Here is a 20,242-nt window from a genome sequence, read left to right as displayed (position 1 = left end):
TATCCATTCATCTACTGATGCACACTTGGGCTGCTTCCATAATTTGGCTATTGTAGACAATGCTACAATAAACATAGGAGTGCATGTATCCCTTTGAATTAGTTTTTGTATTTTGGGGGGTATATGCCTAGCAGTGCGATTAGTGGATCATACGATAGTTCTATTTTTAACTTTTTGAGAAATCTCCACACTGTTTTCCACAGTGGCTATACCGGTCTGCATTCCCACCAACAGTCCAAGAGGGTTCCTTTTTCTCCACATCCTTGCCAACATCTGTTGCTTCCTGTATTTTTGATTTTAGTCATTCTGACAGGTGTGAGGTGATATCTCATTGTGGTTTTGATTTGCACTTCCCTGATGATGAGTGATGTTAAGCATCTTTTCATGTGTCCATTGGCCATCTGTACATCTTCTTTGGAGAAACATCTGTTCATGTCTTGTACCTATTTTTAATTAGATTATTTGTTTTTTGAATGTTTAATTGCATAAGTTCTTTATATATTCTGGACATTAACCCTTTATTAGATATGCCATTTGCAAATATCCTCTCCAATTCAGTAGGCTGCCTTTCATGCTTATAGACTTTTAAGGGAATTATTTATTTCTCTGGGATAGACCACAACCAACTGAATTACTAGGTCAAAGTATGTTTCCTAATAGATACTGACCAGATAGATACTGTTGATAATGCCAACAACAATGTATGAAACTAAAGTTTAACACATCTCCCCCGAGCATTGGGTGCTGTCATTGATTTTTAAAAATTCATAGATAGAAAGAAGTATCTCATTGCTTTAATGAGTACTTCCTTGATGACAATTATTAATATTGACTATTTTGCCATATGTTGACTATTGTCCTATAACAGAACCATCCAAGTACTCATTAAGAGAGTAGTTCAATAAGCTATATTTTGATAGCTTTAAAAAAAAATTCTTCTTCCTCATTAAAAATACCAAAAACTGGGGGAAAATATTCAAACTTTATATGAACATATAAAGCCAAAACCAGCAAATCCATTCCTTTACCCCCATTCCACTACCTAGAGATAATCAATGTGAACAGTTTGCTGAATTCTCTTCTGAACTTTCCTGTATGCAGAGATAGAAAGATAAGCAAATATGACATCTGTCTGGGTTACATAATTACTGAAAGTAAGTACAGGAACTACAACTATATATATATATATATATATATATATGTGTGTGTGTGTGTGTGTGTGTGTATATATACACACACACACACATATATATATACACACACACACATATATACACACACATATATATTTACACACATATATATGCACATACGTATATACATATATACATATATGTACGTATATATGTATATACATATATTAATTTCATATATTCATATATATATTCATATATACATATGAATACATAAAATTAACGAAAGCCATTTTTTATTGAGTTCTTCCTCTGTTATATTCTTCTGAGTGTTTTATTAACTCATTTCATTGTTACACAAACAAAAAAAAGACACCAAATAGTTATGTACAAACCAATCATTAAAAAGATTTCTTCTTTTAATGTTTATTTATTTTTGAAAGAGAAAGAGACACAGTGTGAGCAGGGGAGCAGCAAAGAGAGAGGGAGACACAGAAGCCGAAGCAGACTCCAGGCTCTGAGCTATCAGCACAGAGCCTGATGTGGAGCTCAAACTTACAGACCGTGAGATCATGACCTGAGCTGAAATTGGACACTTAACCGACTGAGCCACCCAGGTGCCCCCAAACCAATCACGTTTAAAACATAAATGTGTACACTAACAGAGATCTGAAGAAAACACAGATGCTAGAGAGTTAAATTTAAAGACCTTGTAGTGAAGTAGGGTAAGACTGAAATGTAAATTTATATGTTGCTGATTTTATTATTAAGGTGGTCACGCCCTACAGGCAGTAGGCAAGGCAGGACTGCAGCTTTCAGACTAGAAATATATTTTGGTAACCTTGATTTTCATATACACAAACCTATGACATGTCCCAAATCAGCTAAAGTAGCTACAAGTATGTGTGTGTCTACAGATATATGTATGCAGATACCTCTATGAGTGTGTTTATATATATTCCTTCTTTAATTTGTAAGAGAATAAGATCCAGAAAACATGCCTTTTTAGAATTAAATCCATTACATAAAACAATGCCTATTATTTTAAGTAATATTCCTAATATAAATACAAATCCCAATGACTTTATCTTAACCTACTCTACAAGTATTAGATTTATTTAGCTTTAATAAATAGAACTACCATTCTGTTTCCTGCTAAAACTGTAACACTAACCTGAAAAATTACCAAAATTATAGAAAAAGAAGAAAAACTAATCCTACTTTTAATATAGACAGAAGATGATCTCAAGAAATAGATATTCCATGCTCTCATAAAGGATATGAATAAGCAATTTAGAGAAGAGGAAACCCAAAAGGCTAACAAGCTCAGAAAGAGATGCCTGATCTTAGTGATAACCAGAAAAATGAAAGCTAATATAAATAGGAGATATAACTTTATATTTATGAGATTAGCAAAAAAGTAGAATTCTAGATAATGCCAAGCTATATGTGATCATGCTCTGGTAGGTAATGTAGAAAGGGCAGTCATTCTCAAAAGCAATCGGCAATTTAGCCAAATTAGGTTTATGCATGCCCAACAAACCATTACTATGTTAAAGAAATTCTCAAACAGTTCAAAGTAACACAGTTAATGTATACAAAATATCACAAATGGATATTTCTAAAAAGAGGAAAAATAGACATAATTTGATTTTTGTAAATAAAAAGCGCATGTACAGAAAAAATATTTTACAAAGATAAAGAAAAATGAAAGGAGAATATGAGAATGGAGATAAAAATAGATTAAACAAGAAAGGCAATAAATGATCATTGCCAAGTAAATGCAAGTTCAATGAAAAGCCCAAGTGTGTGTTTATGTGTGCATACACATAAAATTCTGTAGGGACACAAACTAAATTGTTAGTAGAATTTACCTCTAAAGAGTACATTTGTGACAAGGACTAGAACGAGGGAGATACCAGAGATATGGCTGAGTATCTTGTATTTCACATGTACACCTATTCTTATTTTAAAGAAATCATTTCTTCTGACAAAGAGTCTCTCCTCAACCAAACTTCAGTCAGGCTCCTGTGAGCCCTCTGCTCCACGAGGCCAGATCTTTAGACTTCCACGTCCACCTTCACATCCCCCAATTTTTGCAGCAATCTTACTCTAAGTCATTTTGGCAAGAATCCCTCACCTTCAATATCTCCTCACCCTCAATATATCTGATCAAATTCCTCAACCCCCCCGGTACCCAGGTGACATTTGGTCACTCTGGCCTGGATTCAGCAAGAATCCTGTCAGATTCTGTCAGTTTAGCCAGAATCCCCCTACCTCTGACGTTTACTCTTCATAATTTACATCCACTGACACCACCACCACCATCCTGGCCCTGGCTATAAATTCCCAATTTTCCTTGTTGTATTCAGAATTGGGCCCATTGAGATCTCTTTCCCCCTATTACAAAAGTCTCTGATTAAAATCTGCTTTTACCACCTTAACCACTGTCCAGCTCTCGATTTTTTTTAGTATTGCCACATGTAAAATTTAGACAGTTTCTAAAAATAAAGTCTAAGTTTAACTCTGAATTCTAAATAAAGTTTAAAACTCTCTTTTTGGGGGGCACCTGGGTGGCTCAGTTGGTTAAAAGTGTCAAAGTCTTGATTTGGGCTCAGGTCATGATCTTACAGTTTGTGGGTTTGAGCTCAACGTCGGACTTTGCATTGATGGTGTGGAGCCTGCTTGGGATTCTCTCTCCGCCTCTTCCCTCCCACTCTCTCTCTTTCTCAAAATAAATAAACTTAAAAAAAACTTTCTTGGGGCGCCTGGGTGGCGCAGTCGGTTAAGCGTCTGACTTCAGCCAGGTCACGATCTCGCGGTCCGTGAGTTCGAGCCCCGCGTCGGGCTCTGGGCTGATGGCTCAGAACCTGGAGCCTGTTTCCGATTCTGTGTCTCCCTCTCTCTCTGCCCCTCCCCCGTTCATGCTCTGTCTCTCTCTGTCCCAAAAGAAATAAATAAAAACATTGAAAAAAAAATTAAAAAAAAAAAAAAAAAAAAAAAAAAACTTTCTTGTGGTGCCTGGGTGGCTCAGTCGGTTAAACATCCGACTTTTGCTCAAATCATGATCTCACAGTCGAGAATTCGAGACCCATGTCGGGCTCTGTGCTGTCAGCTCAGAGCCTGGAGCCTCCTTTGGATTCTATGTCTCCCTCGCTCTCTGCCCCTGCCCCACCCTCTCTCTCAAAAATAAATAAACATTAAAAAAATTAATAAAAATTAAAAACTTAAAACTTTTTTTATAGAAAAATTGGTGGTTTTTAGTCAGTGATTCATGCTCTAAATCTCTAATTCACAATATAGCAAACTTACAAAAACATTTTTAAAAAATCAGCATAGATTCCTTAACTAGGGAAGTCAAGTTTATTAAAAACAAGCTTTTATTAACAACTACCTGATTTTCATAAAACACTCATTTCCTGATTTAAAAAATGTATATATAAAATAAGGTCAATATATCAGTAACCATTTTTATTCAAACAAGAAACCAAGAGAACACAAAGTAGGGAAAATAGTAAAGACTTACTAGACACACATAAAAAATACCTGAGATAAACTTAAGCTTTGATGTACACTGAATCTTAAAGATCAACAAATTCCTGCTTTTGTTTTGGGGAAAAAAAAAAAAAAAAGCCAGGGAACATAATTTTTCTTGGTAACTCAGGACCAGAACTACGCACATCAATTATTAAAATATACTATACAAAACTTCAATGTTCTTTGATATGGGAATTGGGAGATTCCTACTCCTGGTTCTCTCACTAATCTGTATGATCTTATTAAACTTTTCTGAGCCTCAGTTTCCTTAACTATACAAGGAAACAGTTTAACACTCTGTGATTATACGGAACTGAAGGTGATATGTGGAAAACAAAATGATATGTGAGTTAAGTCCTGATTCCCAGACAATGAGTATTTTTTTCTATTTCTGTTTACATTCTGTTTATTTGTATGGGGGACTAATACAGTTGAATTGATATCTTCAAAGGCAGTATTACTTTGGCTAATTTTTAAAAAAACGTATAATTGAATTCAAAGACAACAGCCACCTTCCAAAAGATATCCTCACTCTCCAGAAAAATTATCGATTTCTCTATAGTTATCAGAGGTTTTTGGTTGGCAGCAAGGCAGGGTTTTTTTCTGTTTTATTAGTTGGGCTCCGTTTTGCAAAACTGAACTCAACTGTAATATTATCACTATTAACACATAATGTTAATACATACTGCACTAGGTATTAGAAGTAAATAAAAAAAATTTTTAAAAATGTGGTACAAAGGAAGCTGCTAAAGCTCCAAGAGGGCAGAGACTGTGCAAGTGATTGCTATATTCCCAATGCCTACAACAATCACTTGCATGTGGAAGATGCCCAATAAACATTTGTTAAATTAATCGAACAGATTCATAAAAAGCAGTAAACAGTAAAAGATAGCACATCCTAAGTGCCAAATGACAAAGCAAGTATTAAAAAAGGAACAATCAAAACCAAAACCAAAAACTTTTCATGTTGGAAATGCGATTAAGCTAAATCTGAATAAAGAAATATATAAATCTGAAAGAATAATACAAACTATGAGGTGGTGGAAGGACATTCCAGAATGATGAAACTTTTTGAGCAATGATTAAAAAAAAAAAAAAAAAAGTAGACGTGGCTTATGTGCAAAGCAAGATTAAACTATGTTGGTTTAGGAACAGTACCCTAACAGGTAGGAAATATAAACAGTCTAATCATGGAAGAGATTTGAAACCTACTATAGGCAAAAAGAAAAAAGAGTACCTTTTTTTTAATGTTTATTTATTTTGAGAGAGAGGGAGACACTGACTCCAAAGAAGGCTCTAGGCTCCGAGTTGTCAGCACAGAGCCCGATGCAGGGCTAAAACCCACAAACCACGAGATCATAACCTGAGCCAAAGTCGGATGCTTAACCAACTGAGCCAGCCACCTAGGTGCCCCTAGAGATATAATTTTATAAGACATCTATCTATATAAAAGCAATCAATTGGAGTGGGAAGATTCAAATCAAAGAGAAACAGCTGGGGGGGGGGGGAACAAAAACCAAACAAACAAAAAAACAAACAGTATAATCTGGCAAACAAGTATCTGAACAGTGGCCTGAAAGCAAGATCATAAGAGACTGAGGAATAAATAACCCAAGAGAGAGAAAGAGAACAAAGGAACTGAGAGGGAGGAAAATGAGACTAGTAGAAAACCAAAGGTCCTAAATGTGGTCTGTACAGAGAAATTAACAGCGAAATGAAAGAGAACAAGATAGGATGTTGAGAACATCCTATTGAAATGAAAGAGAACAAGATAGTCTACTAATGGGTAAGACTGCTGACAAAGGGGTTTCTTTTATTATTCCTATTGGCTTGGTTGGTTTTTAAATGGGAAAAACTAAAATGGCCTTGCCACAGTGGATACTACCACTGGCATAATGGATTCAGGTCTTTCTAAAGTTAAGAATCATCATTTGATGATAAGCTCTACAGGAGCTGGAACTATATCTGCTTGTTTTCCACTGTTAAACCACAACGTATTTTCTATGAAGCTTTGGCAACTTTGGTATTTCCATACTTCAGCTTTTTTGTGTTCATTCTCACTTGGCTAGCTATAAGGATCTGGAAAACCAAACGTTCATCTTTGATGAAAAGAAGCAGGCTTAGGGGTTAAAAAAAAAAAAAAGTCCGAATTTTAATTCTAAATTATGGATAACTGGGGCATTTTTATTTTATTAAAGTAGCAGAGTTCAAAAAAGTTTAAAATCACAGTATATTAATAATGCAACTATAAATACAATTGGAAAAGTAGAATACAAAGTAATGAAAACTACATATTTTATTTAAAGCAAGATTCATCTTCACAGAAAAAAAATAATTCGTTATCTATTCAGAAGGAATAAGGAACGTGTATAAAATTTGAACGCATGGATTTTAGAAAAGAAAAAAATGTTATGTGACCCTGCTGATTGTAAAGACTTTTCAGGACACCATGCCAAAGACACTTCCTGGCAGTCAGTGTTTAACACACAAAGGGAAAAGAAAACAAACCTACACTCACAACTACCAAAACCCAAGCACCATTTGCTGCAGCTAACATCAACCTGCAATTATGAAGCCAGTGGCATCCCTAAAAATGAGCTCTGTCAGAATGACTTGGCAGGGCCCAGGCAATGCTCTCTACACAACAGAATACAGACACTACTTGCTCTAAAAGGCCCTTTCCAAGGGAAGTCATAAGACAGAACTAGCTAGCAGAAAGAGGGACAGACCCTCTGCTCCCATATACGCCAACATATATTGTACACTCACAAAATTGACAAATGCTGTAAATATCAAAGATGTCTGAGTCACAGGACCTGCCCTTATGACAATTTAGCTGAGACATAATATACATATTTAAACACATATATTTAATACATATTCAGTAACAGTGTAGTCTAATATATGATTCGTTCATTCAAGAACCATTTAGTAAGCAGCTACTATGTGCCGGTAACTGCTAGACCTTAAAACACGCTTAAGTGACTCAAAACCTAGTGAGGAAACACACAAATCAGGAGACAGGTGGTATAACTGAGACACAGAAGTTCTCAACACTAATCCTCTCTTAACCAAACCTCTGGATTAACCAGTATTCTTCAGTCCCTTGGTAAAACACTGCCCAACGCCCAGGGCACATTAAGTATTCACAGCTAGAGTATGCTATTCTTTATAATTCACCCATACACTGCGTTTTCAGTCAAGTTGTATAAGCTCACCAAGAGTCAATCTGGTTTCCTCCCAAACCTGTTTATGCCAATTGCACTTGTTGCTTTGATTACATAATTCAATTAAACATTACATAAACCAATAAAACATACGTATGAAAAGAAAAACTAAGTTGAATGCTTTGGGAAGACAACACAACAAAGGAGACCTACTAAGCAGGAGACCTGCTATCAAATTAAATGTGGGTGACACAACTGTGAAAGACTAGGGAAAAGTCATAAAAATCGAGGATTCTGTACTGTGTACTTTACTCAAGGAAAACCAAAACCAGAAATCATAACCAATGTATTGTAATTGTAGCTTTTTCAAGAAAGACAACACACAACTCCAATCAGTGTTCTTAAAAAAAAAAAAAAGTGAAGGGCAGGTGGGCTTGGTCTTACGGTGACAAATGACTATGCGTTTATATTATTTTTAACTTAAATGACTTGGTATCATTTCAACCAGATTAACTGCCCAATCACTGATCAGGATGGTGTTTCTGTTATTTATACAAGCTCTTAGGGGAGCATGAAACTTCACTGTGTCTGGAGGTTTCCCAAAGACAGTAAAATGAAACTTGGAAGAGGATTAGAAATTCACCAGGCAGACAAGGGAGCGAAAATATCCCAACCCTATACATTGACTCAAAAGCATGAGAAGAAGAAAAGTGTCAAAATATTTTTCCTTCCATTTACCATGCCCAGTCCCACCACTCAAACTTTTCTTATGGCAAATTATTTATCTTTTCTATGAGTTAGGGAATAATTATTACCTACCACAAAGAGCTTTGTAAAGATTAAAATCGATCACACGTGTAAAGTGCTCTACACTGTACCCAGCACATGGTAAGGGATCAACAACAACAATAAAAACTGTTATTATTGTTGGAGGGGAAAGAAGAGGAAACAAAAGCTAAAGTACTGGGACCATGGTACCATCTTCCCCAAGTAAGGACTCTTTGAAGTTCAATAAGTGTGCTGACCCAGATCTCCAGGCTCCTCCTTGTTCCCTTTTAGCTTTACATGAATCCACATTCCTCAGGAGCAGGTTTTGGTTGTGCATATAATTTAAGCTTTGCTTACTGCTGAACCTTCTCATTTAGGAAATACAAACAAAAAAACTGAGAGCAAGTCCCAGACTGGGCTGTAATTTTCCATCAGGTGAAATTGGTATCACCCTTATGGAATCTGACATCTTATTTATTTCTCCTAACTAGATATGCTGGTATTGGATCCAATTTCTGTCATATGTAAATGAGTGCTAATGAAGCCTGTGTGTAACACTCCCCCGGCCCTTTCCTTGGATCTCTGTAGTGCAGTCATGCCAAGAACCTATTCACCACACCCAAAATACCTATTCCACCCCACCTTCTTCAACATTTCCCAGCGCTCCCCTTAATTCCAGGGCTTCTACTCCTTATTCTTCTCCTGTTCTTATCTAAAACAAAACAAAACAGGGGCGCCTGGGTGGCTTTGTCAGTTAAGCGTCCAACTTCGGCTCAGGTCACGATCTCACGGTCCGTGAGTTCGAGCTCCGCCTGGGCCTCTGTGCTGACTGCTCAGAACCTGGAGCCTGTTTCAGATTCTGTGTCTCCCTCTCTCTCTGACCCTGCCCCGTTCATGCTCTGTCTCTCCCCGTCTCAAAAATAAATAAAACGTTAAAAAAAAAAATTAAAAAAAAAATAAAACAAAACAGAACACTACTCATTTTTCCTTGAGCCATACTGCTTCTAAGCCAGTCTACAATAAAATTTCCTTCTTGCATATCAGTATTTTCGAATATTCCATCATCTTATTTAGATAAGGTACTTTTGTTATAAAAGTTAAATAGCACTGTCTGCCAAAGAAAGTGATTTTATTTCTTTAAATACCTTAATGCATAACAGCAAATACATGGTTGACATTATTATTCTGTTCAAACAGCATATGTAAAACAGATGGGCTGAGAATAACCTAATAACAAAAGCACTACACAAAAGGTGATATACGATCAATAAACACTAACTATATTAAAATATACATACATATATATGTATAAAATATGTATAAAATATACATGTATACATATTTTAATATGTTTAGTATATACAGTATAGCATATAAAGTTAGTATATACATATGTGCCTGTATATAGCGTAGTTAGTATATATACGTATGTATATACAGATATACACATACACACACACACACAACATAATTAGGCTACCCTCAGAACAAGCTGGAAAAGATCCGAATTTGCAGACTTTTTTAAAGAAATAAACATTTTACATCAGTATTCTCTACACAAAAATAAAACGATTCGAAGAAACTAGAGTGACACATTGTTAAACACCTTTGAGGAACACAAATCATTGAAAACTTTCCTGAGCCCCTTAAAATGCAATCATTTCACTAAGTTGTTCTGCTTGAAGTTTGAAATATATAAGAATTTACATTATGACAGCTACTCAAAGCATACTTAATCATCTAAATATTGTAATTCACTTGGCTACTTCAGATCAGAAGCAGCTACACAGGGTAAGGGACCAATAAAAGGAGATGATGTATGGAGAACAATGCCTGGGCTTGGGTAGTACGACTCGTGGGTTCTAAAGTCAATCCCCACCAATTCAGAGTGATCAAGGACCATTTACTTATTCTCTCTGTGGCCCTAACTGATACAACAAGAGATGAGATGGGAATGCAAGCTGGTGCAGCCACTCTGGAAAACAGTATGGAGGGTCCTCAAAAAACTAAAAATAGAACTACCCTACAACCCAGCAATTGCACTACTAGGCATTTATACATGGGATACAGGTGTACTGTTTCGAAGGGATACATGCACCCCCATGTTTATAGCAACACTATCAACAATAGCCAAAGTATGGAAAGAGCCCAAATGTCCATCGATGGATGAATGGATACAGAAGATGTGGTATATATATTCAATGGAGTATCACTCGGCAATCAAAAAGAATGAAATCTTGCCATTTGCAACTACGTGGATGGAAATGGAGGCTATTATGCTAAGTGAAATTAGTCCATCAGAGAAAGACAAAAATCATACGACTTCACTCATATGAGGACTTTAAGAGACAAAACAGATGAACATAAGGGAAGGGAAACAAAAATAATATAAAAACAGGGAGGGGGACAAAACAGAAGAGACTCATAAATATGGAGAACAAACTGAGGGTTACGGGAGGGGTGGTGGGAGGGGGGATGGGCTGAAGGGGTAAGGGGCACTAAGGAATCTACTCCTGAAATCATTGTTGCACTATATGCTAACTAATTTGGATGCAAATTTTAAAAAATAAATAAATAAAATTAAGTAGAAAAAAAAATATATCACTTTTGTAAACCACACCAAAAAAAAAAAAAAAAAAACCAAGGGATGAGACTATGCAAGTTCTAAGGTCCCACAGGAGGTAAAATATTCTTAGTCTAATGAAGGGAATAGAAAATTGGGAGTCGAGCTATGCAGGGCAAAGAGAGGGGACGTGTGCACACGCATCCCCGTCAGCCCTAGAATTCTACAGTTACATGTGCTAAGATGAAGACTACAGACAATACATACTCTAGGAATTAACAACAGGTTCATGTGTACAGTTTCTTCCTCCTGTCTGTCTCTGCTCTCCCCATCTCTCTTCCCTCTGTCTCTTCTTTTCTTCTACCCCCTTCCTTAGCTTCTTCTCCTGCCTCAGGTTTCTCTCCTGAACTGCAAAGTTCCTCTGTTCCTATCTCCAGTCCTCAATGTTTTCCAGCTATTACCATCTACTACTACATCTCTAGCCTGCTCCTTACTTCTGATACTGTCGGTTTATTGTCAGTATTATTAAACTGTCAGTTTTACTGTCACTATTAACAGTGGCATAAGTAGCCACTATGCCAAATGCATCACTTAAACTAGTTCTTGGCTCCTAAAGTTTAATTTAAATAAATAATACCAAATAAGTAAATAAATAAATAAATAAATAAATAAAACAGTTAAAAGCATTCTCTCCACAGAAATCTCAACCAGCAAAAGCAAACCACTTATTGGACATTTATTTAAAATTTTTTTTTTCAACATTTATTTATTTTTGGGACAGAGAGAGACAGAGCATGAACGGGGGAGGGGCAGAGAGAGAGGGAGACACAGAATCGGAAACAGGCTCCAGGCTCTGAGCCATCAGCCCAGAGCCTGACACGGGGCTCAAACTCACGGGCCGCGAGATTGTGACCTGGCTGAAGTCGGACGCTTAACCGACTGCGCCACCCAGGCACCCCTATTGGACATTTATTATAGGTCACAAACTTTGCATACTCTATCTTTCTAAAATTACAACTACTCTGTTTGGTGGCTATATTTACAAACAAAGATGGGGCCCAGAAAAATTATATACTGGAAATGATGGAACTAAGGCCCATACTTTCCACAGCCACACTGCAAGAGACAATGACAATAGACTGTTGTGTCAAATTGACCACTAAAGCAAGAAACTCCAAAGATCCCAAGGGCAAGTTTATTTCTAATGGCCCAGAATTGAAACCTGGAATCCATTAATAACATTCATAAATCAAAAAGTATGCTGGGGCACCTGGGTGGCTCAGTCGGTTAAGCATCCGACTTCGGCTGAGGTCATGATCTCATGGTTTGTGGGTTTGAGCCCCACGTTGGGCTTTGTGCTGACAGCTCAGAGCCTGGAGTCTGCCTCAAACTCTGTGTCTCCCTCTCTCTCTCTCTCTCTGCCCCTCTCCTACTCACGCTCTGTCTCTCTCTCTAAAAAAATAAACATTAAAAATTTTTGAAAAAATTTTTAAGTAAAAATAATTAAAATAAAATAAAATAAAACAAAATAAAATAAAATAAGCCTGACATCAAGTAGAGAGTAAGCTGACAAAGGGAAATCAGTCCAGATTATTTGGACTTTCAAACACCAATCAAGGACTGATTAATAAAGGGGTTGGTTTGTTTGTTTTAAATTCTGCTTTAATTTTACCAAGATTTTGGAGAGAAGTTATAGTCTCCCCCCCACCACTGGGACTCAAAGAAAAGTAAACTTAGATAGTAAATAAAGTTTAGGGTCACATAAGGATATCTCTTAATAGAGAAAAAGTATCAATTATATTTCTCTACAGATAATTACTGGGCCATTCTTATTTGTCAATTTTTGAAAGTAAGATAACTCAGTTTTCAGTAATAGTGCCTCAAATTAACTCTTCTACTGAAAACAGTTAAATATTCTGGACAAAATATTTTTACATATTTAAAAGGCAAAGCTGATAAGAAGTAAGGAATTATTTGGCCAAAATTGAAAGGAAAATGGGAACCTAGTAAGGTAAGAGAACAAAAGCCACTTTTGCTCTAGAGGTACTAGCCAATCAGAACAAATCTGAACCTTAAGTTTGGACAGCCTTATAGGACCCAAAGAGCAAAAACTAAAGACCAGGACCATCCGGAGTAAAAAGTCTAACAGGTGATATGTCCCACATTTAGCTAAGACCCTGTAGCATATTCCTTCAAGGCAAAGGTGAAGGATGCTGGTCCTCAAATGTATTTGCGGCCAAAATTTGCATCAGTTGGGTGGTCCAAAACCTCAAGCAATGAATTGGTTTTAAAATGGTTGTGGATTGCTAATGCCTCCAAAAACCCATCAGAGCAAATGAAAGACCTTCTAAAGAAGACACCTTTATTTGAGACCTCAGATTAGTCTTAACACCTTTCCAAGGACAGTGAGCAGCACACAAAAATAACTATGCATACAAAGAAATAAGTTACCATGAACAAGGACCGGCAAAAACAAGAGACCACAGAAAGAGATCTCCAAGACTTCATGCAGAGGAAGTACAGATATACCACCTATAAAAACAACTATACTCACTCGGTTTAAAGAAAAAGAAACTTGAAGATATCTTCAGGGAACAGGAAACTATTAAGAAAAAATCCAGCAGATTTAAAATGCAACCAAACTGAACTTCAGTAATAATTAAAATTAGAAACTTATCAGATGGCTTTAAAAGATTAAATTCAACTGAAGAGAAAATTAATGGACTGCAAATAAGTCAGAATAAACAGATAAAGAAGGTCTAAAATACATGTAATCAGAGACCTAAAGATTAAAGAAAAGAGAATGGGATAAAGCAGAAATATAAAGAGATAGTGACTGATGATTTTGCAGAAATCTAAAGAGATAATGATTGAGGATCATGTAGATTTTTCAAAGAGCCTAACAAAGTCACAAATAAAATCAAAAGAAATATACACCCTGAAACATCATAATGAAACTCAGAACACAAAGTCCAGAAAAAAATATTAAATGTAGACAATAAAATAAGCTAGAAAACAGTGGAACAGAGTAAAATCTCCAGGTCTGTTGTTTTAAATAAAAAGAAAAATGATAAGTAAGCATTAGTGTGACTGATTATCTCAGAAGGGTCTAAGGATCAAGCAAGATAATGAATTTAAGGGCTTGGAAAAAACTGTACAGGTATCTGGAGACTTAAGTGACAGTCTGTACAAAAACCTGTTTCATTCTCGGTCATTCAACCTCTCTGTGGGCCTCACTTTACCTGCGGAAGAAGGTTGCAGCTGATTTTTTCCAAAGTTCATTCCAGCTCAGAAATTACTCTATCATTATCTCTCTCAGTCAGAGGGAGGTGAATCAAATTATAATATTCTACTGGCTAAAAATAAAATGCCAGCTATCATCAGAAAGAATAATAGAAACGTAACAAAAATTATATCCCAATTCTATAAAAAGCCATCCATATCTGGAATACTAACAGATGTGTCCAAACAATACATGTAAAATCAGAAACAAACAAGTAAAGCAATGGTTCTCAATCCGTGCTCTCTTGAGGGAGCTCAAAAAAACACTAATACCAGGGGCACTAAATCCTAAAATTCTGATTAAACTGGTCTGGGGTAGAGCACAGGAAATGAAGATTTTTAAAAGTTCCCCCAGATTATTCTAAGGTTGAGCTAAAGCTAAGAAATACTGAACTAAAGTGACAAAAAATAATTTTGAGTCATACTTGACTCTTTTTTCCTCAAACGTCACATCCTATCCTTCAGCACATCTTGTTGGTTCTACCTTCAAAAATGCATTCAGAATCCATTAGATTTTGAATACGTATCAAAATAGACATTCACATATCTCATCACTACCAGCTTAGTTCATCTCCAGCCTGGATTATTAACTAGACTCCATGACTCTCTTACCATTGTCTTCCCTCCAAGTGCATTCTAAACCCTTGCGATGCTGTTCCTTTACTCAAAACATTTCAACTGTCACCCATCTGGCTGAGGTACAATCTAAAATCCTTACAATGGGCAAGACCCAGTATGGCATTTCTTCCATTCTTCTCCTCTACTCTAGCCACATGTGCCTCATTATTCCTCAAACATTCCAAGCATGCTCCTTTCCCCCCTACTGTTCTCTCTGCCCTCCCAGAACACCCCCTCCTTAATTTCACCTTTTCAGGTCTTGCTCAAATGGCATCTCATCAGGTAAGCCTTTCTTCCCCACTCCACCCCACCAAGCACTCCATATCCCCCTTATACCAACCACATGACTGTGGTGCTTACTACCACCTAACATTTTATGTATGTAAGTATTCATTATTGTCTGCCTGTAGGATCTATTTTAACCATCTTGTTTCTCCAGTGCCTAGAACAGGAGCTGGCATAAAATGGGTGAATAACACTTGTTGACTGAATATGAATCAATAATGCCAAAATCCAGATTAATAAATACTCCAGTCTCTATGCCACATGCCCTAAGCTACTCAATCATATCACCTTTTTCATACAATTCTAACATTTCCAGGTAAATAACAGAGCCTCCCTACTACACACACCCCCCAAAATCTAGGGCCAATAGTTTTTGTTTTGTATTTACATGCCTGCTTTCTATTAAGTCAGTAATTTTCAAATAGGTTCTCATTACTTCATTAAGTTCTTTCTTCTTGCTATTCTCCCCATTCACTGCTAGCTCTCTTTTGTGCTATTCTAAGAAAATCTAAGCCCCCACAATGATAAACACTCTGATTTTTCTACATCTTGCTTGTCTATCACTCCAACTAGACTGCATACTTCTTGAAGGTCATCTAGCTCAATGTCTCACATAAAGAAATTTCCCTCGATTGTTATGATTAGTATTCCAACTCCAATTCCTTTCACAAATATAAAGCTCAGTAATAACCCTAACCATTCTTTTCCCATGAACTAACTGCCTATTCTCATCTGAATGGTGGTAGTGAGGCAGGAGGGGGATTATCAAAAATAAAGAGAATTCTAGGGATACCTGGGTGGCTCCGTTGGTTGAGCATCTGACTTCGGCTCAGGTCATGATCTCATGGTCCGTGAGTTCGAGCCCCACGTCGGACACTGTGCTGACAGAGCCTGGGGAGCCTGCTTCAGATTCTGTGTCTCCCTCTCTCTCTGCCTCTCCCCTGCTCCCGTTCTGTCTCTCTCTCTCAAAAATAAATAAACATTAAAAAAAATTTTTTAAAAGGAGAGAGAGAATTCTACATTAACTGAGATGGGCAAGGAGGGGAAAATGACAAGTTTACAGCACAGTATAACTGGTTCCTTCCTCCCAAGACCTGAAGAAGGGAGGAAGTGGTAAAGGCAGACCAGGTAGGTGACAGCTTGGATTGCCTTGCACAACTCTGTCCTGACAATCTGAAAGAGCAAGACTAACAGGTTCCTGAAGGGACAAATTAGCCTGAATCTTAAAGGTATTTTTGTTGACTTCGGTGTTAATGACTTGAGAAGAGATTTAAAAACCAAAGAGAGGACATCAATTAATCCAAATTTCATCACCACTCATTCTCTGACTTCCGATTTCTTCTAGAAAAATTTAAATGGCAAAAGAAAAACGAAGGGGTATGTTCACATTTAATGATGTTGATAAAAAGAAATTACTTTAAAAATATGTTTTCAGTTGTGAGATTCCCACAAACTCTCTTCCCAAAAAGTATGTTATTTGTTCTGTTTGGAAAATATGACACATTTTTAAAGTTCCTCCCTGGATGCTTAATTTAGTGTAAGCACAAACGAAAAGATACTGTAAAAATGTAGTGCTTTCAGTGTGAGGAGCACCAATTGGAAACCTACCTGAGCTTTAACATTTGCCATTAAAAATCCCAGAAATAGCATGTGTGCGCGTGTGTGTGTAAAACTGAAGAGTGACTACAATTATAGGTAAATTGAAAAGTTGAAATGGAGGGGTGGAAGGGGAGAACTGGGAGATAGGACAAGGGTAAGATGAGCTGCAAACTCCCGAACCTCCACAAGTAAAAAGGGAAGAGTTATTATCTTGTTTGTTTTTGACCAAATTAGTGTGACTCACCTTCCCTAAACTGGAAATTAAAATTTAAGCAGCCACATAAAAAAATCATTCTCCACACCCGAACAACGTTAACGCTAAAGCCTGCCTTTAACACTTCCTTGAAGTCTGAAATCCACAATTTCATTTATGGAATGCACTGTCTAATAAAGTGAATTACTAATAAATTTAAATGAAGCATTCAAGTCTGCTTATCACTATACAGACATGGTCAGATTCATTTTGAGAAAAGTTACAAATACCAACAGACTAGATACTAAAGTACATAACGGCAGACATAAAAAAAAAGTTGCCTGGGGCGCCTGGGTGGCGCAGTCGGTTAAGCATCCGACTTCAGCCAGGTCACGATCTCGCGGTCCGTGAGTTCGAGCCCCGCGTCAGGCTCTGGGCTGATGGCTCAGAGCCTGGAGGCTGTTTCCGATTCTGTGTCTCCCTCTCTCTCTGCCCCTCCCCCATTCATGCTCTGTCTCTCTCTGTCCCAAAAATAAATAAACATTGAAAAAAAAAAAAAAAGTTGCCAAAGAATACAAACATAGAACTGTGGAAATAAAGAATGAGAAGAAATTTTAGAAACTATGGGTCACTGCCTCGCTTCACTCAACTCCTCCCAGAGGCCTTCCTCACCCACCCCATCTAAAATAAAAAAGCTGCGGGGAGCCTGGGTGCTCAATCAGTTAAGCTTCTGACTCTTGGCTTCAGCTCAGGTCATGATCTCACAGTCTGTGAGTTCGAACCCCAGATGGGGCTCAGTGCTGACTTGGGATTCTCACGATCTCACAGTTTGTGAGTTCGAACCCCAGATCAGGATTCTCTCTCTCTCTCTCTGCCCCTCCCCTGCTCACTCGCTCTCTCAAAATAAGTAAACAACTTTAATAAAAAAAATAAACAAATAAAATAGCTGTCCCTATCACATTCTATTTCTGTACCTGATTTATTTTCCTCATCCAAAGTGCCATTATGGTTCGGTATATTATGTACTTACATTTGCTGCTTGTTTGCCTGCCGACTAAAACGTAAGCTCTATGAGGGCCGAAGCTCTGTCAGTTGTGTTCATCCCAGGCCCTCGAGGCACACAGCTGGCACTCAATAAAGTACTGAATAAATAAATGATGAACCTGAAGTTCACAGAGGTTAAAGGATTTCCTCAAGGTCACAGCCAGCAGTAAGCACAGCTGGTACCAAAACGCTGTCTACTCCCTCTTTCCATAGCCACTTCCACTAGGCCAAAGCACCCTGTTCCAGCACATGATTTTCTATTTAACAGATTCCTTCTTTTCTTTTTTTAAGTGCCAAAGAAAATACCCGTTACCAAAAAAAGTGACACGCTGGGTAGCATTTTAACTTCAAGTGTTTCACCAACCAAAACTATACTCAGATTTCAGAAGTGTACAAGATTAGCCAGTAAAAAACAGAAAGGCACAGCCACTCAGTTCTCCGAGTTCCTTGTGAAATTGGTGTGTGCCTTGGAAGTTTTAAGATCAGCTTCGGAAACACACTTAGCAATTCAGAATGGCCTGTAAAGTATCAGCCTCACTTTCTTCTAAGAGCCCACAACAGCTCCTTCCTGGATATGCTTTATCTTGCAGATTATGCAAGGAAATGTAACCAACTTTAAAGTCCCTTTTAGTTCCTTTCAAAGTACAAGGCAATCTCACAAAACACTGGGCATAAAATTAACCCTTGGGAAGTTTCAGATTCTGAGAATAGGAAACCATCTCCGAACCATCACCTGACGGTGATCATCTAGGTTCTTCATGATCTGAAATACCTAAAAGAAACGCGGAGGTGGGGGGGTTGGGGGGGGGGTGGAGGAAGAGGAAAAGAGAAGAAACGTTTACATACATCAAAAAGGAGCTGATATCCCTCATAATACTTTAGCCCAGCATCAGCTTCTTGCCTAAAGTCAAGGCCCCACGCACACAACTTCGGTTGTCTGCTTTGGTCACCTCCCTTTCAGAGAGACAGGAGCCAACTACCAATACCTTCCGCAGGGAACATCTCTAGACCTAGGATGGGACTCACTAGGGCAGAGGATGATTTGCTAGACGTCTCTCAAAACTACTGTCAGCCCAATTAGTTAACTGAAAGGGACGACCTAAAATGTGGGACGGCAAGAGAGTTGAAATGAGACTGAGTTAAGAGTGTGAAGGAGCAGACGAAAAGGAACGGGGAGGGTAAACAACGCATCAGGGGCTGGAGTGGGAACCTAGGTCAAGGCAGCGGGGTCAGGGAAACGCAAAGGTGAAGGGGGGAAAGAGATGCGGTTTCTGAGTGGGATGGGCGGGAGCAAAGGGGGAGGGGACGAGGGGGGCCGAAGGGGGAGAGGGGGGAAGGGTCCTGGGCGGGGCGGAAGGGAGCGAAGAGGCGGGATGAAGAGGGCCAGGCCGGGAGGGTCTTTACCTGCAGCTCCGCCCGCTCCACCTCCCACTGGGCTCTCTCCACCTCGAAGCGGGCCCACTCGTGCTGCAGGAAGTGCAGGATCCCAGGGAGGCTGTATTGGGCTCGCGCCGCCCCCGCCGCAGCCGCCCCGTCGCCGGCCGCGGCAGCCTCCGCCAGAGGCCCGAGACCCTTGGCACCGCCGGCGCCCGGGTGGTTGTTGCTGAAGAAGACGCCGGGACCCGCCTGCTCGTCCATGGCGGCCGCAGAAACCCCGGGAGCTGCCCAGGAGCCCAGCAGCGGAGGCAACGGCGGCGGCCAGCAGCGCCTCCTCCTGCCTCCGCCGCTCCCCGCCCACACCCCAGTCAGCAGGGAGCAGCCGCCTGGGCGCGGGGGCCGGCCGAGCCCGGGACGGGCCGGGAAATGGGTCAACTGCGGCGCGCGGGCGGCCCAGGGCTTGCTGGGAGTTGTAGTCGCGGGGCGGGGCGGCGGCAAGCGTGGTCGCGGCGGCCTGTGGGGCTGCGAGAGACTCGGGCGCGGCCGCAGCTCCGCCCCCGGCCCGCCCCTGCCCGCCCCTGCCCGCGGCTGTGGGGGCCGACTGGGCCGGGAGCGCGGGTTTCCTCACCCGCCGGTCGGGCGCGAGCGGGCTGCGCGCCAGTGCCCCCCTCGCACG

The 20,242-nt window shown here is 39.1% G+C and overlaps 1 protein-coding gene across 2 annotated transcripts in view; it reads right to left on the bottom strand.

Moving 5' to 3' along the window:
• STRN (striatin) overlaps positions 1-19,982 on the bottom strand; it is a 100,391-nt gene extending 80,409 nt beyond the window's left edge. Inside the window, exon 1 of one of the 2 annotated variants that reach the window (XM_047852469.1) lies at positions 19,594-19,982. In XM_047852469.1, the coding sequence (XP_047708425.1) occupies positions 19,594-19,827 (234 nt within the window). In that variant the 5' untranslated portion in view covers positions 19,828-19,982. The remainder of the gene's footprint in view (positions 1-19,593) is intronic. The other variant, XM_047852470.1, reaches the window with a different exon arrangement.
• Positions 19,983-20,242: the final 260 nt, after the last annotated feature.

This window comes from Prionailurus viverrinus, chromosome A3, assembly GCF_022837055.1.
Source record: "Prionailurus viverrinus isolate Anna chromosome A3, UM_Priviv_1.0, whole genome shotgun sequence".
Taxonomy (NCBI): domain Eukaryota; kingdom Metazoa; phylum Chordata; class Mammalia; order Carnivora; family Felidae; genus Prionailurus; species Prionailurus viverrinus.
Note: the sequence above shows the minus strand (reverse complement) of the source record. Positions and strands in the feature narration are given on the sequence as shown.